Genomic DNA, 25,679 nt, shown 5'->3' with positions numbered 1-25,679 from the left:
TGGGAGCTGTTTGTCAAGGCCTCCGAGGTTCCCAGTGTCTGGAGGCGACAGACAGTGGCAGACCTGTTTTCTGCCACACAAACCCACTTCTGTGAGGCTCTGGTCAGACGAAGTGCTCACCCTGGCTGGCCTAGTCAAAGGCCAGTTAAGGCTACTCCTGGGGATGTGGCCGCTGGGTTTGCCACAATGTGGAGCCTGGCTGAGCTTAATTACTGAGGGTGGGGCTTGGCCGCCATATGGTCTGTGAATCTGTTAGTTGCTTCTTTCAGCCAGATACAAAGGCAATGGGGACCGGACCCCCCGCATTCCCCCCCCCCCCAGCACCGGACAGCAGCGTCCCTTCTTCCAGGGTCTGCCCTGCAACAGAAGGGAGGGATTGGAATGTTGACGGAGCTGGGACGTGGGCAGCCCGATGACTCAGATGAATTAGAAAATAGCGTGGAAGGACTGGCAGGAGACTTCCTCAGCCTTTTGCTGAAGCTAAATATCACCAGTTCCAGGTGTCCCTTGTCCAAAGCCAGCAGCCGTCAGCCAGGTCTCTTCTCACCCAAACTCCCACATTTGGTTTGGAGCTAGAAATTGGGTGTTGAGATCAGGTTGTCTCTGACTGGGACTGGAAATAGGTTTTCTGAAGTGGCTAGTGTATTAGGATGAAGCCATTCAACAATCATGGCCCCCCCCAAAAAAAAAAGTTCAGTGTCTCGTGAGTATGTGGAAGCTTTCTCCGGAGTGGTGGGGAGAGAAGGAGGGGAGCAGAGTGAAGGGAGGGGGGCCCTTCATTCCCAGCACCGGGCGAAGGTGTTATCCTTTTGAGATTGTATACTTGACCTCTTCCAAAATGCAACTCGGGCTGGAGAGATGGCTTAGCAGTTAAGGCGTTTGCTGGCAAAGCCAAAGGATCCAAGTTTGATTCCCCAGCGCCCATGTACAGCCAGATGCACAAAGTGCAGCATGCGTCTGGAGTTCACTTGCAGTGGCTAGAGGCCCCTGGCGTGCCCAGTTCTGTCTGTCTCTCTTCTATCTCTATGTGCTTGCAAATAAATAAAAAGAAGTATTAAAAAAACACAACTGCATGGTAGACTACAATTCCTGGGTGTAGCATGAGATAGCCCTGAGGTTGCTCTGGGTTCAAATCTCCACTCAGTGTTTACTCGGCTCATGACTTTGGGCAAACAACTGGCCCGTTTTCTCATTCATAACAGTAGGGGTAGCCGGAGATTTCTTGCAGGATCGCTGTAGAATTGACATTATAAAAACATGTGACGTGTTCAACAGAGTATGATGTGCAATAACAGTGTGTACTGGTTTGATGTGCCATACTGTGTCTGTTTGCATCCTTCTGTGTTCCTGGAGAATTCAGGAGAGATGTGAGAAGGCTTTGAGCTTTGATGCAGAAGGGTGTGCAGAGCTTGCTGCTTGCAGGCAGTGGTACAGGGAGCAGAGTGCAGGTCTGCCTCTGTCAGAGGGTCAGGGTCACATCTGAGTCCTGGGTGGGTGGCACAGGGACGAGTCTGTGTGGCAGGGTACAGCAGGGGTGAGCCTGACATGAACCTCCACACAGAGAGAGAGGCAGCGGGCAGTGGGCACTGTTTCTCCCTTTGGCTTTGGAGTCAAGCACTTAGCTCAGGATGGGAGAGTGTTCTCCTGCAGTTTCCACGGTCTGGAGCAGCTTGATCAGGAAAGCTGTCGGGCTGTGCAGGTGGCGACAGAGAACTTACTGACACCAGATAACACGCAAAGGCTAGATGGTAGTCAGCCTTGTCATGGGGTCTGGGAGGTAAATCTGAAAGCTTTCGGGGTGGTCTTGAACATCACTGCCGCTGACTAGGACTTACGTTTGTCTTGTCATCCCCTCACACACACACTTTCTGGCGGGAGGTAGAAGGAAAGGGCTGTGCCCTCCTTGCCTGCGGATACAACATGACAGATTAGGGGCGGCTTGCCCTTGACTCCATAGGAAGAGAACGTGTGCCTGGAAGGATGGTTTCATGTTTGCCTCCTCTTGCCCTTTGTAACATTGACCATGATGAGATCAAACAACTTTTTTCTTTTTTCTCTCAATTTTTATTAACATTTTCCATGATTATAAAAAATATCCCATGGTAATACCCTCCCCCCGCCACTTTCCCCTTTGGAATTCCATTCTCCATCATCTCCCCTCCCCATCTCAATTAGTCTGTCTTTTATTTTGATGTCATGATCTTTTCCTCCTCTTATGCTGGTCTTGTGTAGGTAGTGTCAGGCACTGTGAGGTCATGGATATCCAGGCCATTTTATGTCTGGAGGGAGCACGTTGTAAGGAGTCCTACCCTTCCTTTGGCTCTTACATTCTTTCTGCCACCTCTTCCGCATTAGACCCTGAGCCTTGGAAGGTGTGATCGAGATGTCACTCAGTACTCCAGTCACTTCTTTCCAGCACTATGATACCTTCTGAGTCATCCCAAGGCCACTTCCATCTGAAAAGAGAAGATTCTCTACCCATAGTGAGAGTAGCATTAATATAAAGGTATAAATATTAAGAGAAGTGCTTACTGGGCAGTTTGATAAGCATAGTATATACATTTTTCCAGACATCAACAGATGTTATACCCCTAGGGCTCATAACTACCCCTGTCTTAAGTTTTCAGTATCAGGGATGTGTTCCCCCCCCCCATGGAGTGGGCCTCCAGTCCAATTGGAGGGCAGTTGGTTTCCACCATGACAGATGTACCACTATTGCACCTGTTGGCTCATTTGGCCTGGCTGGCCAATTATAAGGCTTGCAGTGTCCACTGTTGAGTATCTTCACTGGTGGTATCTCTTTCTCCCATTGAACTACATGTAGAATGGCTTCTTCCAGCTTTCTGTTAGTTGGTCTACATGGAGGAGGTTATCAGCTCAGTTCCAGCAGGAACTCAGTGGCCTTGCAGCCCAAGTATGTGGAGTCTTCAGCAATTTTTTTTTGGGGGGGGGGTTTCGAGGTAGGGTCTCACTCTAGCTCAGGCTGACCTGGAATTCACTCTGTAGTCTCAGGGTTGCCTTGAACTCATGGTGATCCTCCTACCTCTGCCTCCTGAGTGCTGGGATTAAAGGCATGCACCACCACACCCGGCTAACAATATTTTTGTTGTTGTTGTTGTAAATAAATAATTTTTGCTTGAATGTCCATCATCCTGATGGACAGCTCTGTGACAGCAACGTGTCAGCATGCTGCAGAGAGCTGGGCCTGTTGCAGGTGCTCAGTGGCTACTTGTGAAGTCGATAGACTTAACTTCTTTTGTACCTCCGTGTAGGGAGACCACCCTGGTGGTATATATCATGACTCTGGTGGGCATGGTGGTGTACACCTTCACCTTGGACCTGAAACACCTGTGGATTGTCTTCGTCACCGCGGGCACGCTTGGGTGAGTTTCCCCTCCACCCTTTTTCTTTGGAAAACACCTGTCCGGCTCCCAGGATGCAACGCACAGCCCTTTGGCTGCCTCCTCACGGGCCTCAGAAGATAAGGGGAGGATACAGAGAGGTCTTGTGCTTACTTGCATCCCAGCAGGCAGCGAGGTCTGTTCTGTTGGGGTGGAGTGAAGCACAATGTAAGCTAGGAAACATTTGGTGATTTTGGCTTTCCCCCCAGGTGAACACGGGAGGGGGAGGGGGCACAGAAAGTTACCCCAGGGCTTATAATCAGGAGCTCTGGTCTCAGTTCTACTGTCAAATGCCATTAGACCATAGATAAGTGCTCTGAGTTTTGGGTTCCTCGTCGTGGGCCTAGTGGAGTTTTGGGAGGATTGAGTGAGATCATAGCTATGAAAACAGCAAGAAGACACATGGAGCAGATATGAAGAACTATACTTTCCTGGGGCGAGTGTATGAGGAAAAGCCCAGCGCAGCAGCCCTTTTGCAGGGAGCTTTGCTGAACGGCCACCTCTGTTATATTCTTCCAGGCGGTTAGTGTAGGAGAGAGACTCATCAGCTCTCAGTCCTCAGCTGGCTGCTCTCTGGAGCAAAGTTGGGAGGACTCCATGCTCTTCCTTCTGGGTCCTAGAGAGCCCTGCTGACACCTCCAGTATCTAAGTGCTTCCCCTTCTACCACAGAGCCTATGGACCTAGGATACATCCCTCAGCAGAAAGTGAGACCCAGCAGGCACTCTTGCCCCCTTCTGTAGACCCTCACCCAGCTCTTCCCCGATGGAAGAGGCACGGGGCATCCTTAGAGGGAACCTAAGCCCTACGAGTCTGCAGAGATCTGCCTTCCCCGTATGACCATCCGAAGGGGTGGCCTGATAGCTTGATGGGAAGAGAAACACAGGAGAGGGAGTCTGGAGGAAGAGACCGGTTCCCATGCTTGCTCGGGAAGCTCTCTCCTACGTTATTCTCTGATCTGCCCTTCAGCTTCTTCATGACTGGCTACCTGCCGCTGGGGTTTGAGTTTGCTGTGGAGCTTACGTATCCAGAATCCGAGGGCGTGTCGTCTGGACTTCTCAATGTGTCTGCACAGGTAGGGCACCTGTTTCCTCTCTCTCTCTCTCTCTCTCTCTCTCTCTCTTTTAAGAGTCTCACTTTAATTCAGGCTGACCTGGAATTCACTAAGTAGTCTCAGGGTGGCCTCGAACTCATGATGATCCTCCTACCTCTGCCTCCCGAGTGCTGGGACTAAAGGTGTGCGCCTCCTTGCCTGGCTCTGTTTTCGCTCTGTCGCCTGCTTGGCTGGGCTGGCATTAAAATACTGCGGCTCAGTTCTCCCCATGGTCTAGCCGGTTAGATCCTCATATCCAATCTTCTTTATGCTTTTCCAGGTATTTGGGATCATCTTCACCATCTCTCAAGGCCAGATTATTGACCACTATGGAACCATGCCTGGGAACATCTTCCTGTGTGTGTTCCTTGCCCTTGGAGCAGTCCTTACTGGTGAGTGGGCGTGGGGGAGGCTGAGGGCAAGAGGCATCTCAGGCTGCTCACAGGCAGGGCTGCTGGCAGTTTGGGGACTGTGTGGTGAATGACCACGTAGGCGGGGAACACACGTGCAAATGGGGAGCACACGTGCAGGGAGACAGATGGAAAGACTTGATAGGAAATATGTTTGGGACATAGTTGCGTGGTTTAGTGGGATAAGCACAGGCTTTGACATCAGAAGACTCATGTTTGGACCCCAGACTGACTGGCTTGCATAAGTGTTGACTGTGGGCAAGTGTAACAAGCTGAGAAAGCCTCAGTTTCTTAATGTGTAAAATGAGGATGGTTGGTGAGGGTTAGAACAAGGCTTATACACATGTGTAAGTGACCCTTGAGTGAAGGCCACTGTCATTTTTGGCTTTTGCCTCTCAAGAGCCACAGCATTTCCTAGGCGTTATTGAGGTGGGTGATGATAGCGCCACCTCCCTTGACAATCTGAAGTAGGATCGGGATACCTGTGACCCTTAGGAAAAAAAAGGGTTCCCTGACCATTAGACTTGCTTGCTTAACTCTGTCTTCGCCACTCTTTCCTTTTGACCTCAGCTTTCATTAAGGCAGATCTGCGAAGACAGAAGGCAAACAAGGATCTTCCTGAGACTGTGAGTATGTAGGAGCTTGGTGAGGACAGATCTAGGTCCTGAGCTTATGCGTAGGGTGGACCAACCTGGGTGGGGCTAAGGGGAGCTCCAGAGGACCTGGTTTTGTGATGGCTGTGAGACCAGCTCACCTCTTACGAACGTGGCACCCAGAGGGCTTCCTCGGTGTGTGTCCAGAATTGTTACTCCTCAGCTCTCCTCCCTGTCCCTACTCCCCTCTTTTGACCCCTCTGTTGTGCTCCCCATGGCATTATCATGCATTGAAGAGCATCTACCTGCTGGGAGAAGCCTTAAGTCCCTGTCTCCACAGTTGTCATCTGGGGTCAGTGGCTAGAGAAGGAACACAGGAGCCTAGTGTGACCGCTCCGCCATGGTAGGGATGGCCCCAAGGCAATGGCTGTCTTGGCATATGACAAGCCCATAAGCAGAGGATGGGGATGAAGCCATCAGGTTGCCAGTAAGTCTGCATGGACAAGCCAAGAAGCAGGAGTTGATGGCAGTAGAAGGGGGACCAGGAGTATGACCTAGAAGAGAAAACTGTTCCCCATTTGCTCAAACCAGCTGGTCATCATTTTGACCAAAATGTTAGGATCAGATCTGAATGAGGGGTTAGGGATAAGGCTCAGCTGTAGCGTGCTTTCGTGGCATGTACAGGGTCCTCAATTTAATTCCTAGCATAGGAGAGGGGAATGCAAGTGAGGATGAAAGGAAACTGATTATAGACATAATAATAGTCTTTGTAGGAAAAACTGAAAAACACAGTAAGTATACAAAATCCTAAACCAGGTGTGGTGGCGCATACCTTTAATCCCAGCACTTGGGAGGTAGAGGTAGGAGGATTGCCGTGAGTTTGAGGCCACCCTGAGAATACAGAGTGAATTCCAGGCCAGCTTGCACTAGAGTGAGACCCTATCTCAAACAAACAAACAAACAACTCCCCCCACAAAATCCACAATCTTAAAATCACTTTATAATTCTATCATCATATATGTCTACATCTACATCCATCCATCCATCCATCCATCCATCCATCCATCTATCTATCTATCTATCTATCGTGTGTGTGTGGGTGTGTGTGTGTGTGTGTGTGTGTGTGTGCGTAGTTTGAGACAGGGTCCTGCTATGTAGCTCTGGCTGGTGTAGAACTCACTATGTAACCCTAATTCAGTCTCTTGCATTCTTGCATATGGGAATTATAGGCATGAGCCAACATACCTGCTTTTTTCCCTTTTCTTTCTTTCTTTATTTTATTAGAGAGAGAGAGAGAGAGAGAGAGGGAGAGAATGGGTACACCAGGGCCTTCAGCCACTACAAAAGAACTCCAGATGCATCTGCTTATGTGGATCCCAGATAATTGAATCTGGGTCCTTTGGCTTTACAGACAACAAGTTAACCACTAGGCCATCTCTCCAGCCCCAGATTTTCTTTTAAATTGTTGTTATAAAGAATATTGTGCCGGGCGTGATGGCGCACGCCTTTAATCCCAGCACTCGGGAGGCAGAGGTAGGAGGATCACTATGAGTTCGAGGCCACCCTGAGATTCCATAGTGAATTCCAGGTCAGCCTGGACCAGAGTGAGACCCTATCTCGAAAACAAAAACAAAAACAAAAACAAAAAAACTATCATGACTAGTAGCACCTTAGCCCATGGGTTGGAGTGTAGCATAGTGTAATAAACAATCTAGTTACTAATATGTGGGAAGCTAAATGGTTGGGCATGTTTGGAAACGCACAGGGGAAATGGATTGTAATGCATGTTTTAAAGATTTTATATTTGCTGCTAACTGTTCTCTGGAGACATGCATCAATTCTATCTATGAACATACATTTCTTCAACAGTGTGTAAGAGTGCCAATGCTAAACATTTATCATTAAAAAAAAAAAAAAACCTTGGCCAATTATTTAGGCCAAACTGATTTTCTGCAGAAGCTGCTTTTAGCGTCTAAGGGTGTATGCTGGCAGATACACGAGAGTCATTCATTTTCTGCCACTTGGCTTCTGATAGCACCTTGTGGAGCTGGGAGGCAGCGGCAGATAGCAAGCAGTGTAGTCTAGAATAGAGTCTACTGGGAGACAGGGAGGCCTGCAGTCAAGAGTGGTGCTCTCTATGCCCGTATAGGACCAAGGGCCACGGAAGAAACGGGCTTTCACCTCTGATGTACAAGGAGCCATATTGACTTGATCAGTAAATATATGATAAACCTAGCAAAAGGCATAATGGAATAGCACAGTTTTTTTTTTTTTTTTTTTTTTGGTGAAAAGCTTTCAATTTGGAACTCACTGTGTCAAGTGATACACGATTTTGTTGTGTTTACTTTGTAACCCATGTTTATGTTGGCAGATAAAGGCAAACAAGAAGGAGATAGAAATGGCCTATCTCACAGTCTCCCAGAGATAGCCTAGAAGCATATCAGTCTGCTTTTTAATATTTTTATTTATTTATTTATTTATTTATTTATTTATTGATTTGGCAGAGAGAGAGAGAATGAGAATAGGTATGCAAGGGCCTCCAGTCACTGCAAACGAACCCCAGACGCATGTGCCCCCTTGTGCATCTGGCTAACGTGGGTCCTGGGGAATTGAACCTGGGTCCTTTGGCTCTGCAGGCAAACGCCTTAACCGCTAGGCCATCCCTCCAGCCCATGTTGGTCTATTTCACAGGGCTATGATCTGTGCATATGCTTCTATAGGTTTCATTTTCTGCTCCATGTATTTACTTAGTGTAGCTTGACAGACTTTCCATACAGTTACTCCCTACTTCAACCTTCTGTCTAACAGATGCACATTTCTGTCTTGTTTACTTTTCTGGTTGTTGTAATCACTTTACTCTTTTTGCAGCCAGCTCCCTGCAGAGTTGCAGTTTTTGACTCAGTCTCTTTGCACATGAGAGTTTGGATATAGCATGGCATAGGACCAGGAGCCGTAGGTCCCTGTAACAGCACTCAGCTGTCTTACATTCCTGGATGATTTGCTGCATGTTTCTGGAGCTCACTGGCATCTGGGAGATGGACGGTTTATGTAATAAGAGAGAAGAGCTTCTGGGAGAGGGGGCATGACTGGACTCTGATTATGAACATTTCCTTGCTTTGGGTTTCCACTTTACTTCGAGCACCTAGACAGTAGCTGGGCCTCCCCCGCTCCCTTCCATCCTGCTTCCGCTTTGAGGGAGGGGATGGCCCCGAGGAGGCAAGCACGCGTGTGCTGCATGGCGTTGACTACCGAGTGACACATAGGTTGTGTAAAGGAAGGCTCCTTATGGCTAATACTGACCCAGTGCTCCACAAGGCAGTAAGACTGAAACTGAGAAGGCCACGTTCCTACAGCTGTGGCCCCTTCCATGGACGCCACGAGGCACTCCTGGGGAAGAAAGCCCCATTCATCCAGCTGGCACTGATCTCTGGCTTGGCCCCACACCTGCTCTGTGGGCCGTGAGTGGTACAACTCTGCAGGGCTGTCTGTGCCCAAGGCCTTCTTGCTAATTAGAAGACAGCCAAATGCCTAAGTTGGCAGCATGTACCAGGAGACTTTCCAGACCATATTTAGTCCCAACCCAACCCAGCTTCACGTGACTGGGACAAACCCCCAGACCAGACACAGTTTATGGGAGGAGTGGGATTTATTACAGATCCAGGGGATGTTGCATAACAGTGAAAGAAGCCGACCCCCTTTCACAAGTCCAAGGAGAGAAAGAAAAACCACCACCAACCCCACAAACAAACACACTCCAGGAACCCAGGCAGAGCTTGCGCTCTGCCTACCTCAGGCTGGAGTGCAGACCCGCCCCCACACCTTAGGGATGGACCCTAGGATCTACCCACAGTGACACCAAGTCACAAGCTTGAATAAAACGCCTGAATCTACTGGGGGACATCCATTCAAACTACCATGCCAACTTACTTACATGTGTGAGCCAAATTTCCTATAAATGAACTTTGTGCCATCCTTCCCCAAGAAAGCCAGGCCAAATTTGTTTGCAGTTTTTTTCCCCTCCTACAAATATCGAGCTGGACGTGGTGGCGCACGCCTTTAATCCCAGCACTCGGGAGGCAGAGGTAGGAGGATCACCGTGAGTTCGAGGCCACCCTGAGACTACATAGAGAATTCCAGGTCAGCCCGAGCTAAAGTGAGACCTTACCTCGAAAAAAACAAAACAAAAACAAATATCGTGTAGTGGCCTGCCTATTGAGCTTGTATATGCAGTTAGGCAGGATACTTCAACATTTCCTCTGTGACATCCATCCCATGGATGGTGTATACCTCTTATCTTGGGGGCTCCCTCAGCACCAGGGGTAGCTGGGAACTCGGAGGTAGCCACCGACTTGACACCCGGGACAGCTAGTTGCTGGTGCGTGGGGGTGAGTTGACTATGGGCGTAGGAGGGACAGGAGAATGCAATGTCAAGAGGTCCTGGTGTTTTAGGAAGCTGGCCTTGCTCCTCCTGATGCGTGGTGATGGTGGGGGAGCCCACTTGAGCAGCGATTGTTTTCTTGTTCCATTTGCTCTCGAGGGGCCTGTGGTTCTTGTACTCACACAGGTTTGAGCCATGGACAGGTAGCTGTTTCAGCCATGGTGAGGACCTGGGCCTTTTAACCCCAGGGATGCCCGCTTTCTTTGCCTTGTAGAAAGTGCCGGAAGAGGAGGAGGAGGAGAGCAACACCAGCAAGGCGCCCACTGTCTTGTCAGAGGATCATTTCTGAGGAGGAAGAGTAGCACCGACTCAGGGAACACAGACGCTCCCCTCCTGGTCCCCCCCGGCTCTCACTGGCAGCGCAAAGCTCTTCACTCCGGGAGCGGTTGGAGGGAAGCGGCTGCAACACCCGACGCTTGCATGGAGTTGCCTGTGTCTCCTGGAACCCACTCAAGAGCTGGGATGGCTTAGCCGGGGAAAATCGCACCTTTCTCCAAATGCCGATGAGACTCCTGTCCTCCTCCCCTCCGAGGTGAAGGGCTGGTGCTGGGAGAGGCTGGTGGCAGTGATGGAGCTGATCCTGGCTTAGCTCCTTAACTCTTCCCATCCCTTCTTCTCTCATGGAGAACGCTTGCAAAATTATCACAAGAAAGCTTATTTAGGATATTAACTTTTTCTAGTGTCTTAAGGCCCTCCCATGAGGCCCAATGATTACTAAGAAGGGCAAGCTTTCTGCCTGCGACATTCCCGGGTCACAATGAAGAAGCATGATGGGAACGGCCTCCAGCCTCGGTCAGCTCCACCAGGGAAACCCAGCCGGACTCCGCCTGGCCCAAGGCTGCAGTCGTCTCCAGACGCTCTTTCCAGACGCTCTTTCCTCAGAGCCGATGAGCCCGAACACCAATAAACCCAACAAAAACCTGCTTGTGGTCATGAGGAGAAACTGATCTGTGCTTAGGGCTATCATGTATTGGTAGAGCTTCACACTCGGGAACTCTGGTAGCTTGAGTTGGGCTGGGCGGCTGTGTTCCTACAAGAGAGAAATACCAGGGGCTTTGGTGTGACCCAGGCCATTCAGTGTGCCTTGATTTGGATGACATACTGGGAAACCCAGACGTCAGCCCAGGTGCTCACGTTATCCTGAAGGAGAAATTATAGCCAACTGGTTCTAACCTTTGCTGAGACCTAAACTCACTCATTCTACTCTGACACCCAAGGAGCTCCTGGGATATGACAGGCGGAAGGTGCCTCTTGAAATGGATAGTCTGTTTCAGTTAAGCATATCTCATGTACGCTGTGGACAGTATTTGTCCCCGGCCCTGCAAAAATCTTTGTCCAGATTCCCTTTCAACAAGTTTCAAATGACCTCCTTTCTTGTCTAGCCAGTTGTCTGATTCTACTCATGAGCTCCCGTAATCTCCCCTTAAGTAAGAGAAAGTGGTCATTTTTTCTGTGCCTTGTGAGCAACGGTGCGCATGACCACTGTGCTGTCTGGCTGTGGCCACTGTCTTGGCTTCTGGGATATCAGAGCAGCCTGGACTACCTGTAATGCCAGGGGGCTTGGGCTACTGCCAGAGGACACCATGTGTGCTTGTGTGTACAGGTATGAGCAAGGAATGCGTCACCTGGTGGAAGGGTATTAGGAGTAGAAGGGAGGTGTGACATACCTTATTTGTCAGGTGGAAGGTGTGTATTCCTCAACTGCTCAAATGGATTAACATGTTTACCGCATCCACTGCTTTCTTTTCAAAACTTAATTAGTATTTTGTTTGTAATACCAGATATTTTTAAGGCAATAAAATTTGTCAGAGTGGGACTGGAGAGATGGCTCAGTGGATAAAATGCTCATCCCTCAAGCTGGAGTACCTTGAGTTCAGTTCCCAGATCCCATGTAAACAGTAGGGAGCTGTGGGGAGGCCACGGGTGGGCCAGTGTGATCCCAGCACGGCGATGCTCACGGCAAGATGGAGGTGGAGACGGTTTCCGGGGAGCCTGTGGCAAGCACAGAGAATTGCAGACCGGGAGCTCGACGTGAGAAACTCTGCCTCAAACGGGGTACACGGGAGGGAGGACCAGTGCCGAAGCCGTCTTCTGACCCCACACACATGCCATTCACACGCCAATGGTAAAATGAAGCAAGAAGATTCTCAAAGTGGCCTCTCAGGTATTTAAGGGGGCACGAAGTGCTTTTGGCATTTTCTGAGTTGTGGGGAGGGCGGAGGGGGCGGGTGGGGCCCGGAGCTAGAAGAGCAGGAGCTGCGGCCCCCACAGGATGGTCTGTTCTCTGTTGACAGGGGGTGTAACATCCTGGTGAGTTTTTAAAAAAAAACCAGTAAAGGTTCCTGTCTGCCTACACGGGAGATGCAACTCAGTGGCCAGCCTGTGACCTTGACCTCTTTCCCTATTGTGTGCATGTTAGAATGTGACCACCCCTCCTCCCCGCAGTGAGATGACCCACTGTTGTCTTTGGCTCAGCTTCAAAGGACAGCTGAAGTGTGTGATCTCTGGACACCCCGCCCCACGCCGGCTTGCTCTGGCCAGTGTCCACAGCTTAGCTGTGACCTTGGCACTTCTGGGTTGATTTTCTCCTGATCTGTCCTCTTTCCTGCGACCCCTCCCACCCTACAATGTTCAACTTGCGTCGCTTACACGGAGGTGCTTACTACTGTCACTTTTACACTCTTCCCCGCCTGCAAGGGCTGCACTGTGCACTCTGGAAATGTATTTCTGAGCAATCCTTCACTAGATAAAGACAACGATTCCACTTTAAATCACTGGGAAGGGACAGAGGCCGCCTGTGAAGAAATGCGATAGTCAGTCGTACCTGTTAAGCACTGTGCCTGCGTTCTCTTTAGGTCCTTCTGGGTTTTGTCTTTACTTACACGCCATCATATTGCTATGATACATGCTTAAGGGACCCACATCTTTTCATATCCATGCAATCTTAGCTGGTCTACATTCAAATGTTAACTTCAGAAAATCAATGCTTTTCTTACTGCCTTCTTTAAAAAATATATATTTATTTGAGAGAGAGGAAGAGACAGGGGAAGACAGAATGGGCACACCAGGGCCTCCAGCCAGTGCAAATGAACTCCAGATACATGCGCCACCTTATGCATTTGGCTTATGTGGGTCCTGGGGGATCGAACCTGGGTCCTTAGGCTTCACAGGCAAGTGCGTTAACTGCTAAGCTGTCTTTCCAGCCCTTACTGCCTCCCTTTTTATAGCTAACTGGGCAAAGAGAATTCTTGCCATTGAGCTGTTTTCCTATGGCGCAGTGGGGACGTAAGGCCTGGGACTGCTGCCTTCTCTTGACTCTGTAGCAGCAGCCGCCCCAGGAAGCTGCGGGCAGAGCTGACAGAACTGCAGTGACAGGAAGCCTGAATCTTTTTTTTTTTTTACTATTTTTAAAAAAATATTTATTTGAGAGACAGACACAGAGAGAAAGACAGATAGAGGGAGAGAGAGAGAATGGGCACGCCAGGGCCTCCAGCCTCTGCAAACGAACTCCAGACACGTGCGCGCCCTTGTGCATCCGGCTAACGTGGGACCTGGGGAACCGAGCCTTGAACCGGGGTCCTTAGGCTTCACAGGCAAGCGCTTAACTGCTAAGCCATCTCTCCAGCCCCCAGAATCTTCTTGATTAAATGATTCCTGAAACCTACGGTCCTCTTAACTTTTTGGTCATGTAGGCCATGCTATGTTTACTGTTCAAGGTCATCCAAGGTAGATTTCATTCATCTGACTCTCCGTCATCTCAGGCTGGCCTCGATCTTCAGGGATCCCCCTACCTTGACCTCCCGAGGGCTGGGATTAAAGGTGTGCACCACCATGCTCGGCTCCAGTGTATTTTTACGTACAAATAAGCATCACCCATCCTCTATACCACATCTCCCCTTCTGATCTTCTGCCTTTAACGCCCTAACTTGTCACCACTGTCATTGCGCTGATCTCCCTCCTTGAACAAGACTGTTTCTGCTGCCCAGTTGCTGCAGCTCCTTTTGCCACGAATGCCTTCTTTATATCTGACAACATCTGGCTTCTAGACATGAGTCTCAGCTGAAACCCCAGCTCAGGGAGACCTTTTGGATCTACTCAGACCTTTCTGATCCAGTGACCTTCTGTTCCCCCACCTCTTCTTGGTCAAAACACTGTGTTTTTTTCTGCAGAAGTCTTCTGAAGTTACTTCTTTGGCTGGCTTGTGGAGCCAGTTACCTTGACTACAACATGAGGCCCGCAGGAGCAGGGGTGCCGTGTGTGTGCGTGTGCGTGCTTCATTTCTGTGCCCTGTGCGTGACGTATGGAGAAGTCAACAGATATTTATTGAACGGATGAGTAGCTTTTCAAGTATACACAGTGTGTGGGTGGCCCAGCACGTGGTGGCCTTCTATCTAGGTCAGGAGACAACTGTCCGTGTTGGTGCATTATCTGTGGCTTCTTGTTATGATCGCACAGCCGTTTCTTCCATGCTGCTTGCGCTGTGTGCTCAAGAATCTACTTCTTAGCCGGGTGTGGTGATGCACGCCTTTAATCCCAGCACTTGGGAGGCAGAGGTAGGACGATTGCCATGAGTTCGAGGCCACCCTGAGACTATATAGGGAATTCCAGGTCAGCCTGGATTAGAGTAAGACTCTACTCAAGGAAAAAAAAGAACAAACCTATTTCTTCTCTAGGAAGAAAATGACTGTTGAGTTGTGAATGTAGAATTTTGAAGATGAGGACGAAGAGGACGATCTGGCTTCAAGAATACCAGAGAAGCTGGGTGTGGTGGCGCACGCCTTTAATCCCAGCACTTGGGAGGCAGAGGTAGGAGGATCACCATGAGTTCAAGGCCACCCTGAGGCTACAGAGTTAATTCCAGGTCAGCCTGGACCAGAGTGAGATCCTACCTCGAAAAACCAAAAAGCAGGCAAGAGGCAATAAGTAACTGGAGGTGGCCAGGTTTGCCTGGGTTTGTGCTGTATTACTCTGTAGTAGGTGTAATGAGGCAGAAAGCTGTGATTCTCCTGTCTCAATGGTCAAGGAGGGTGTTGGGGCTTTTTAAGGGGAGGTCAAGGTACAAGGATTGATTAGAGCAGAGTTTTGCATTTATTACAAAATTCGTTACACAAATACAGCTGACCAGAAGGTCTAAAAACAGCCCAGACTCTTCCAACCCTCATCCCCCTGTAGATGAGGAGGAGCCATGGTCCTGCCCCCACACAGGAGCCCTTCTTGGAAGATGTGCCTGCCCCTGGGGTGGTTGAGAGTCTTGGGTCCAGCAGCAGGGGAGCCTGCTGTGCATGGACAGCCCCTTGAAGCAGCCCTTGGTCACAGCTGCTCTGGGTGGGCAGCAGCTTGGAGTTTCACAGTTATCATGTTTCCAGCATACAAGTCAAACCGAGAAAAGGAAATAAAAAGAAAAACAAAATAAGCAGGCCTGAAATGGGAGCCTTGAGTGGGCTACAGGCAGGAGGACATGTGGTGGGCTTGTGAGGGATCCCTCACTTGGATGGAGTTAAAGAATACTTTCAATTATACATACGTGTTAATAGAGCTTCTGTATGAGTATCTTAAACATTTTTAAATGTGAAAAAAAAAAAAACAACCAAACAAACCCCAAAGGCTTAAGAGACTAAAAGTGGAGAAAGGGGCTGGGGATGGAGCCAAGAAGAACCAATGGAAGGACAGAGGATGAAGATCAAGGGCGCAGAGGAGGACGATGGTGAAGCCCTGCAGGTGGCAAGGCTGGACTCAGTTCCTCTTCTTCTGCCTGGATCCTGGTTCTGCTTCCAGGTACCGCAGCCCCACTAGCATGCCTACGATAGAGAAACCTTGAACACAGACAGCTGGTTAGTGGTGCCCATAAGCGCAGCCCCCCTCTTAGAACTCTGGTGCATCTACTCTCTGTGCCAGCCCCAGTGCTGGCACAGTTGTTGTGGGCGGTCTAGGGTGGCTGGGTACTTACTTGCCACCATCAGGGGTGCCAGAACACCAATCGTGGGAGCGGCAGTTCCGAACACAAACAGCTCGGAGAGGAAGTGGCCCAGGGCGAGGAGGAAGGTCCACAGTGTGATGTGATAGAGCCTGTGGGGAGAGGGCAGAGATGAGAACCCAAGTTACTGCTTGTTAACTGCACACGGTTAGCTGACTGGACACAGGGGAGCTCACTGTGGCTTGAGAAAGGATACTTGTCCTTCGGAAACACCTGGCTATTTAATCACATCAATTTGTTCTCTCCTAGGGCAAGAACTGAAGATTTTCCAGGTTAATCTGAAGAAGGGGTCGGAGCAGCCAGAGTGGGCCTCCGTGTCTCAGCAAGCTAGAGAAAATGCAACCTCGGCAGTCTAGCTGTCGACAATCCCGAGAAGCAGAGGCTTGTTTGGACCAGGCACATTGAGATCTTTGGTTTTGTGAGGCAGGGTCTCACTCTAGCTCTAGCTCAGGCAGACTTGGAATTCACTATGTATTCTCAGGGTGGCCTTGAACTCATGGTGATCCTTCTACCTCTGCCTCCTTAGTGCTGGGGATAAAGGCGTGTGCCACCACGCCCGGCTCATTTAGATTCTTGTGTAGATCAGCAAACTTTGTAGTCTGAGCCTCCCTGTCAGGCAGGGTCTGGTTATGCACTGCCAGTTTATACGACAGAAGCTGGAGAATGAATTTCTTGAATGCATAATAAGACATCTCTGGGGCTTTCAGATGCTCTTGCAGTTACTTTATGTAAAAAAGAAGAAGTCCAATGGGGCCGGAGGGATGGCTTAGCAGTTAAGATCATCGCCTAAGGACCCAGGTCTGATTCCCTAGTGCCCACGCAAGCCAGATGCACAAAGTGGAACATGCGTCTGGAGTTCGTTTGCAGTGGCTGGAGGCCCTGGTGCAGCCATTCTCTGTCTGTCTCGCTGCCTATAAATCAAAAAATAAATATAAAATTAAAAAAAAATGGTCTGATGGAGGACATGGTAACAACTCCATGAGCAGAACTTGCTCCTCACTTAAAAAAAATTTTTTTTTGTTTATTTTTATTTATTTATTTGAGAGCAACAGAGAGAGGAAGAGGCAGATAGAGAGCGGAAGAGAGAGAATGGGCGCGCCAGGGCCTCCAGCCACTACAAACGAACTCCAGATGCGTGCGCCCCTTTGTGCATCTGGCTAACGTGGGTCCTGGGGAATCAAGCCTCGAACTGGGGTCCTTAGGCTTCACAGGCAAGTGCTTAACCACTAAACAATCTCTCCAGCCTGCTCCTCACTGTTGGCTGAGGTGGAGAAGAGATAGGCTGATGGCTGGCTGGTCGCTTGGCCTGCCGATACCCATTTTCATTTCATTAAACTCTGAAACTTAAAAACCATGGGGAGAGCCGGGCGTGGTGGCGCATGCCTTTAATCCCAGTACTTGGGAGGCAGAGGTAGGAAGATTGCCGAGAGTTCGAGGCCACCCTGAGACTACATAGTGAATTCCAGGTCAGCCTGAGCCAGGGTGAGACCCTACCTCGAAGAAAAAAAAAAAAAAAAAAAAAAAAACCATGGGGAAATGTTTCAGATAAACAATGACAGCAAACTATAATGAAACAATGCAACAAACTCTCAGCTCCATTAGTCTTAACACTTGGACATTTCTGTTTCAGATACTTGTCTTTTTTGTGGTTCTGGGGATCCAATTCAGGACCTCATGAGTGCTAGATCAGGGTTTTGCCACTGAGCTATATTCACAACTGGATACTTCTGTCCTAAGAGATAAATATTACAAAGAAATAAAAAAAGTCACAGGTAAGTGAAACACATGCATTCTTATCCTTCCCTGATCCCTTTCTCCTGCCTGGAGAAGTAACTAGCATCTTAAATTTGGTTTTGATTATTCGGCGCGTTGTTATGTATTGAGCAACAGGCAGGGGGTATGTGCCCATGCTGAGCTTCTAGTTGAGGAAGGAATATCAGGAGTCCATGGATCAAAGTCCTAAGCTAGAAAGAACTAGAAATATTAAGTCAGCATGGACAGCTGTCCTTGGGTGGGAGAGGGGACAAGTGAATGGGTAACAGAGTTAAGGATCAATGTGAATTCTGTGCTCACTCCCAAAGCAAAGCAAACAGAAGACTCATCTTTTTACCTGTCAGCAGTTCCTCATCATGGTAAAAGTCTCAAAATGATGACTCAATCCTCCATTCCTTTCAGTCACCCCAAGAGGCAGAACAACTATTTATTATCATTTTATAGACACAGAGACCAAGGTGCAGAGAAAGTAAATCATGAACTATAAAACCAAGACCAAGATGCATTTCCCTTGTTTTCCTTTTTGGCCCCAGGCAGTTTCCTCTAAACCACACTGCTTCTAAAAATACGTGGCCAATCTAGGACATGTAAACCACAGTTTCAAGTTGAAAAAAAAAAAATTAAAAAAATAAATCTGGAGAGATCAAAGGACTAATAACCTTGCTTCAAATCCCACTTGAGTCAGGTCTTCCTCAGTTTAAGATAATTGAGTTTCTAATATTTAAATGGCAAAATCCGTAATGAAAATCACTACCTCCCAGGGTTGCTGGGAGGTTCAGTCAAGGTCGTGCAGTGAAAGTTCCTGCCAGAATTAGGGAGATCCATGAATATTTTTTGCCGCCTCTCTTCCCCAGATGCTGAGGGGATATACATAACATAAAAATATTTCATTGTGAGGTTGGCCTTTTGATAGGTTCATCCAGTGAGTGGAGCAGTGTTTCCACCTCCACTGAGATGAACACTGTGGGAAGAAAGCTTGGGCCCCCTCCAGTGGCCAGAGCAGGTTATGGCATTATCTAGATGTTAGGCTTGCCTGCAACTGTTCCAGCCTCTCTCAGTACCTTTGGAGGGGCAGCATCCAGGCTTTCACCCTTACCTACTGACTCTGCATGAACATCCATCCACCAGCTGACTTGCATGTTCCTCTCTTCATGGATTGAAATTTAACATTCCTGCTTAAGGAGGAACGTGAAAAGGGTATTTGTGGGGCTGGGGATGCAGCTCTGTGGTAGAACATTTGCCTATCATGCTCAAGACCCTAGATTTGATCCTTAGTACTACATGATAAAAACTTGAAGGCAAAAAACCAGAGCACACCACTCTAATAGGAGGTGAGTTCTTCTTTTCTCGTGGCATGTATATGCCCGTTTGTATACTGAGTGGGTACATCTGTGCACACAGGGGGGTGTGAGTGTTAAGAGGCTGACATTGGGCATCTCCCGCTTCATCTTATTTTTTTGAGACAGAGTCTTCCACTGAACCCAGAGCTCAGTTTCTGCTTGTCTGGCTGGCCAGCTTGTCCCCGGGATCCTCCTGTCTCCACCACCTGAGCACTGGGATTATAGGAGTGCACTACCAGGCCTGGCATTTATGCAGGTGCCGAGGATCCAGACTGAAGTCCTCATGCTGGGCAGCAAATGCTTTGCCACCGAGCTTCTCCCTAGCCCCAGGAAGCTGGTTCTTTACTACAGCAGAGGCGTGGGGTGCAGACCACTGGCTGTTGGCCTCGTCAACTCCAGGAAAGGCTCAACTTTTAAACACCTGTTAGGTCTACTGCTATTGTGGGTTTTAGACCTGGAAGGAATGGACCTTTTTTGGCCTTTTATTTTCCAACAATGGGCAGCGGGTATGCCTGGCACATGATTTCCTACAAAAAGATGCCAGTGCTCTTCCTTCCCTTACGTACGTCTTGTTGTGGATATCAATAGCACACAGACAGCGAATCACTGATGAAAGCAGTGTCCAGATCCCAAAGGTCCGAGCTTGGAGGCCATTCACTGAGGAGTGAGAACACAGAAAGCACACATGTTGAGAAGGGGCAGGCTGCGGTTCCTCCTAAACTCTTCCTATTTCCCCAGTGACTTGGGGCTGGCAGCTGAGCCTGGCTTCCCTGTGCCTGGAGGGGGGTGCGACCCTGAGGAATGGAAGGAATTCTGCGAGTGGCTCAGATCTTTAGATGTCTACAGTTGGAGGGAATGCTACAGAGATGCATCTGTTTATACAAGATGCCCGGGAAGCCAGTAGACTTTCTAGGCTGAACCAGATGAGACCATTCTAGGTGCCTTTCAGACATGGTCTTTAAGAGGTCTAAGTCCCTGGGTGGACTGATGTTTGGACAAAGGCCAAGGCAGGCTTCTTGTGCCCAGGGAAGAGTAACAAGGCTATTTATTTGGTGATTTCTGGGAGCATTCTGCTCTTGGTGGTTCACTGTGACACTGTTATATTAATATGGGTGATATTTTACCGTAACAGTAGCACTTGACCCAGGGCGGTACTGGTATCTGAAGGAGTTTGGTATCATTTCCAAGGTCCAGGCACTAGACCAGTTATGCTATCCTCTCTGGAGGTGGGTCCTAACATGAGTCTTTTCTTTTTTTCATTTCTTTCTTGTTTTTGTTTTTTGAGGTAGAGTCTCACTCTAGCTCAGGCTAACCTGGAATTCACTATGTAGTCTCAGGGTGGCCTCAAACTCACAACGATCCTCCTACCTCTGCCTTTTGAGTGCTGGGATTAAGGGCATGAGCCATCACACACAGCTTGCATGAGTAATTTCTTTTCTTTCTTTTTTTTTTAACAACAAAATTATTTATTCATAAGGATAGAGAGAAAGAATGTACACACCAGGGTCTCTTGCTGCTGCAAACAAACTCCAGATGCATGTGCTACTTTGTGCATGTGACTTTAGGGTACTGGGGAATTGAATCCAGGCCGGCAGGCTATGCAAGGCATGAGTATTTTCTAAAACTCCCTGCTCGGATGATTTAAATGTACAGCTGTCGATCTAAGGCACCCTGTGGTTTAGAAATGATGAAACAGTAAAAACATGACGACTTATTTTGTTGGCCCACTTCTTATTGAGCAAAGAGAACTTTCAAGGGAGTCGGGTGTATACCACAGTGGTTCAGTGCCTGAGTTTGATCTTCAGTACTGGGGAAAAAAAAAAAGTCAAAGGACAAGTCTGACAGTTAAAAGGTCTACTAATATTTACTTGGGTTGAAGATTCTCTAGCTTTTGGAAATGCAGACAGCTCTGCCGAATTCACACCAAAGACCTTTTAGACAGTAGGAGAAAAAAATTCTGCATGCTAACCAGGTATCTATCATTAGTCCTGTAGGACTACATTCTTTTTCTCTTCTTGAGACAAGGTCTCATTATGTAGCCTTGGCCAGCCTTGAACTTGCTATCATAGACCAGACAGACCTCAAACTTGCTACAATCCTCCTGCCTGTGCCTTTGAATGCTGGGATTACTGGCATGTGCTACTGTGCCTGAGTGAAGCTACATATTCTTTGCGTTTTTTTTTTTTTTTTTTTTGGGGGGGGGGAGTTGGGTCTTGCTGTACCTGAGGCTGACCTGGAACTCACTCCATGGTCCCAGGGTGGCTCTGAACTCACAGTGATCCTCCTACATCTGCCTCCTGAGGACTGGGACTAAAGGCATGCACCATAATGCCTGGCTGTCACTGTTCTTCTTCTTTTTTTAAATTTATTTATTTATTCATTTATTTGAGAGCGACAGACACAGAGAGAAAGACAGATAGAGGGAGAGAGAGGGAATGGGCGTGCCAGGGCTTCCAGCCTCTGGAAATGAACTCCAGATATGTGCGCCCCCTTGTGCATCTGGCTAATGTGGGACCTGGGGAACCGAGCCTCGAACCGGGGTCCTTAGGCTTCACAGGCAAGCGCTTAACTGTTAAGCCATCTCTCCAGCCCTCTTCTTCTTCTTCTCATTTTTTTTTTTTTTTTTGATGTAGAATTTTGCTGTAGCCCAGGCTGACCTGGAATTCATCATGTAGTCTCAAGCTGGCCTCAAACCCACAGCAATGCTCCCAAGTGCTAGGGTTAAAGATGTATGCCATGCCCAGCTAGAGGTACATTCTTTTTTTTTTTTGGTTTTTCGAGGTAGGGTCTCACCCTGGTCCAGGCTGACCTGGAATTAACTATGTAGTCTCAGGGTGGCCTCGAACTCACGGTGATCCTCCTACCTCTGCCTCCCGAGTGCTGGGATTAAAGACGTGCGCCACCACGCCCGGCTAGAGGTACATTCTTTAAAAACAAAGTTGATAGCTTTTCTAATGAAAAGACAGAAGGAACTTTTCCAGCTGGAGATAGATGAATGGCGTCCTTCCCAGGCCTAACCAGAGCGGGGCTGAACGAAACTCTGCAGGCTGCTCTCTCTAGGAGGTCCTAAGCCTTTGGGCTTCTGTCTCAACTTAAAATTCAAAGGGTAAGAGCAAATGACTTCTAAAGTCCTGTGTATACAGGTTCCATCATCACTGATGGGAATCATTTGAGGGGAAAGACAATTTTTCTGTTCACTTCTCCAGGTTCTTGACTCCTATGATAGTTGAACTTTGTTCAAAATATGCCTCAGCCTGCTTAATTTCATTGTATACCCAGGTGTTGCAGAGAAATGAGCTAGGTCAGAGCCCGGATCTGGGTCAGCTATGAATGTGACACAGATCTGTCAACTGTTGCTGTGGCTCCAGCTACTGCCCCCCATCAATGGAGGAGGTGCAAGCTGTAGAGTACTAATGTTCTCGAGCTGGGGAGCTGGGCAAGGCCTCTAGGAGCTGGGGAGATCAACTTGGAGGGACTTGGGATAGCCACTCAGGGACTACACCCCAGTTGGAGAAGAAGACCGTGGGTGACTAACTGTTCACCTGCAATATGGACTATAAGCTGTGGAAGCCATGCCTGAGTTCTAATGAGAGCTCTGACGTACAACGAAAGACTTCCTGGCTTTTGAATGGGCATCCCACAGTCAGCAGTCATTCTGCTTGTCTTCCCACGTGTTTCTCTGCACACACATTGTTCAGGGCAGTCTCAAATGAAAAGGTATCCAGAGAAGTTTGGGGGGAAAAGAGTCAAGTGCTGTTCACAAAGTCTATTACCCTAGTGGTTACTAAAGGGCAGATTAGGCAGCATCAGAACCACCTGGAGTCTTTTAGGAACTGGATTCCTGGGCCTCTCCTCCGTTGAGTCATTGGATTTGCATTGGTGCTTTGGTTAATTTTTAATACTTTGGGTTGTTCTGATGTATAACCTGGGTTGGGAATCAATGGCTAGGTTTACTCTTACACAGAATGCACATCTTTAAATTCTTTTCTTGTCTATCAACAGCATCACACACACACAGTCCTGGCTGGCCTTGAAGTCTCATTCTTCCTGCCTCAGCCTCCAGAGTGCTGGGATCACAAGTACTCACCCAAATGCCCAGCTGGTTCTCTGATTACTTACCAAGGTTTGGCTTGCCAGTGTAGAGTTTTTCATAGAGGAAGGTGTGGTCTCGGAAGCTCTGGAGTGTGTTCCCCATAGCTATGATGGACACCATCACTAGCCAGCTTCGTAATACATTCAGGAAGCGGCTCATGACTCCTCTCAGAGAAGGGTGCTTCACCTTAGAAAGAAAGGTAGAAGACATGATGCAGGCACCTCTATCAATGACAAGCTCTCTCCCATCTGTGGTTAACCTGGGTTCCTCTTCTGAGGGCAGTCTTAAGCTAAGTTGGCTTATCACTTCATAATTTCTTCCCTTAGCCCTTTAGCTCATGACTCCTCTCAGAGGAGGGTGCTTCACCTTAGAAAGAAAGGTAGAAGACATGATGCAGGCACCTCTATCAATGACAAGCTCTCTCCCATCTGTGGTTAACATGGGTTCCTCTCCTGAGGGCAGTCTTAAGCTAAGTTGGCTAATCACTTCATAATTTCTTCCCTTAGCCCTTTAGGTCACTCACTCCCGCCCCTCAAGTTTTCTTGCCATACCAGTTTTATTTCACAGGGTAAGCATACCGGTGATGAATATTTACTCTAAACCAAGTTGTCCTGATCTTTACTCAGTGACAAAGGCTAAATAATACAATGGGTGGAATTATCAATTCTGGCAGAAAATAAATGAAGTGAAGAAAGGAAACAATTAAAAAAAAATGGAGGGGCTGGAAAGATGGCTCAGTGGGTAAAGGTGCTTGCTTGCAAAGTCTGCCAGATCCAGTCAATTCCCAAGCCACCCATGTAAACAGGATGCAAAAAGTACACAAGCATTTGGCACTCATTTGTAGCAGCAAGAGGTCCTGGTTCTTTCTCTCTCCCACGCGTATAAAATAAGTAAGCAAATAAACAAACAGCAAACAAATATGTACAAATACTGCCATAACGTAATGGGATGGATTTCTGGGTAAGGGTCTCCATGCTTAGTCACACTAATGGTGGTGAATAAATAGTAAAGCCTGCAGCAAGTGGCAAGTAATTTCTCCAAGTAATTCCAGTGATTTTCTCAAGGCTCAGTATTGCCCTGTTGTAGTCGGCTCCATGTCACAGGGAGGAACATCCAGAACATCCAACTAGACATTTTATGGGAGGAAGGGGTTTATTTCAGGCTTACAGATCCAGGGGAAGTTCCATGAATGGTGGAAGACGCTGGCTCCTTTTCACAGATCCAGGCAGAGAGAAGCCACCAAACAGCCAGCAAATAACAAAAGCAGCAAGCAAGAACAACCAGAGTTTGAAACTGCTCTCTGTCTCTCTCTCTGGGGCTGGGGAGATGGCTTACTGGTTAGACTCTTACTTACAAAGCCTGCCTATACTAGTTCAATTCCGCAGAACCGACATAAAGCCAGATGACAAAAGTGGCATATGTGTGTGGAATTCATTTGCAGCAGCAAGAGTGCCTGGCACGTCTATACTTTCTCTTGCTTTTGTTTGAACAAGTAAATAAATAAATAAAAAACCAACCCTCCTCTCTATGCACCCAGTAGGGCTGCCCTTGAAGGTCAGCCCCCAACTCACATGCTTTGGAAATCCCAGCAGATGTGGTGAAGTGCCCTAACATCTCTGCAACACGTCGCTAATTCCTCATTACCCCAGAACCGTAGGAGCCCCCACAGTTTACAACATCGATTCCCAAATTTTGCCCTGGTCCAGCCCAGCATAGACAGGTGTGATGTCAGAACTCAAGAGTTGAGAAGGAGGGATCCTAGTCTCAGCACACAGTAGCAACGCGGGCTTGGAAAAAGTCTTTTGTACTTTGTGGCCTCGCTTTTCTCACCTACAAAATGGGGGTGCAGATTCCTACTTCGAGGGTGACATGAGAATCACACGAGAAATGTGAAGGCTTCCTGCCAGGTGACATGCTCACTGCGACTGCTTGTCCATTCATCCATTCCTTCGTTCCCAGAATTTCAACCAAGCCCTCCCCATCTTCGAGTTCCTTTTCGAACCCTCCACCCCCGCCGTCCCCGCAAAAGGCAGCCTCCCAGCCAACCCTGATCTTTCTAGGCGAAAGCACAGAGGGATCTGCGCTCTACTCCAAACTCTCCTACCTGGCGATCGCACCCCCAGCACTGCAGCTGCAGCCACAACCGCAAACAAGCCCCCCTCAGCTCAGCTCCAACCCCAAGTCCACCTGGGCCATTGGTCCCCGCCCCCGCTCTCAGTCCGGCTCCAGGATTGGCTCGCTCCCGTCAGCCCTCGCTCTGATTGGCTGGCCCGATTTCGCTCGAGCAGGAGATAGGGAGTGAACCCCTGTGCTGCCAATCAGTGGTTGCCGCTCCCTTAAGCCTCTCCCCCTTGCGCCGCTCACGCCGTAAACCCTTTTGTTGACCGTGGTGGAGCGCTTGGTGTTGAAGTCAGCCTTTTTTTTTTTCTTAATGGGGTGGAGAAAACGCGCAGAAAAGGAGCCAAGATTGCCTCGGCCGAGAGAGTGCTGCTTCCGAGCCCCGCGCGGCAGTCGCGTCGCGGTGACGACATCCGCCTGCGCCGGCAGCCGTGCGTTGTCCGCGCCG

The 25,679-nt window shown here is 48.6% G+C and overlaps 2 protein-coding genes across 5 annotated transcripts in view; one reads left to right on the top strand and one right to left on the bottom strand.

Moving 5' to 3' along the window:
• Window positions 1–11,754, top strand: part of Flvcr2 (FLVCR heme transporter 2) — a 73,032-nt gene extending 61,278 nt beyond the window's left edge. For both annotated transcript variants that reach the window (XM_045155086.1, XM_004649397.2), the window contains 5 exons: window positions 3,273–3,383; window positions 4,369–4,474; window positions 4,773–4,884; window positions 5,473–5,528; window positions 10,148–11,754. In XM_045155086.1, coding sequence (XP_045011021.1) covers window positions 3,273–3,383; window positions 4,369–4,474; window positions 4,773–4,884; window positions 5,473–5,528; window positions 10,148–10,222 — 460 coding nt within the window. In that variant the 3' untranslated portion in view covers window positions 10,223–11,754. The remainder of the gene's footprint in view (window positions 1–3,272; window positions 3,384–4,368; window positions 4,475–4,772; window positions 4,885–5,472; window positions 5,529–10,147) is intronic.
• Window positions 11,755–15,002: 3,248 nt separating this feature from the next.
• On the bottom strand, window positions 15,003–25,625 carry Erg28 (ergosterol biosynthesis 28 homolog). Of its 3 annotated transcripts, none has more exons than XM_045155401.1 (5): window positions 25,218–25,625; window positions 23,140–23,299; window positions 19,587–19,677; window positions 15,881–15,999; window positions 15,003–15,731 (listed from the first exon to the last, which is right to left on the bottom strand). In XM_045155401.1, the coding sequence occupies exons 2-5, from the start codon at window positions 23,270–23,272 to the stop codon at window positions 15,667–15,669; spliced, it is 408 nt and encodes a 135-aa protein (XP_045011336.1). In that variant the 5' UTR covers window positions 23,273–23,299; window positions 25,218–25,625; the 3' UTR covers window positions 15,003–15,666. The 3 variants fall into 3 exon arrangements, with proteins under 3 accessions (XP_045011336.1, XP_004649453.1, XP_045011335.1); XM_004649396.2 differs by having other exon boundaries at window positions 15,003–15,746; window positions 25,218–25,622; XM_045155400.1 differs by lacking the exon at window positions 25,218–25,625 and adding an exon at window positions 24,944–25,199 and having other exon boundaries at window positions 15,003–15,746.
• Between the last annotated feature and the right edge of the window lie 54 nt (window positions 25,626–25,679).

The sequence above is a fragment of the Jaculus jaculus genome, chromosome 7 (genome assembly GCF_020740685.1).
Source record: "Jaculus jaculus isolate mJacJac1 chromosome 7, mJacJac1.mat.Y.cur, whole genome shotgun sequence".
NCBI classification, from domain to species: Eukaryota; Metazoa; Chordata; class Mammalia; order Rodentia; family Dipodidae; genus Jaculus; species Jaculus jaculus.
The sequence above is the reverse complement of the archived record's forward strand: the minus strand, read 5'-3'. Positions and strand labels throughout refer to the sequence as shown.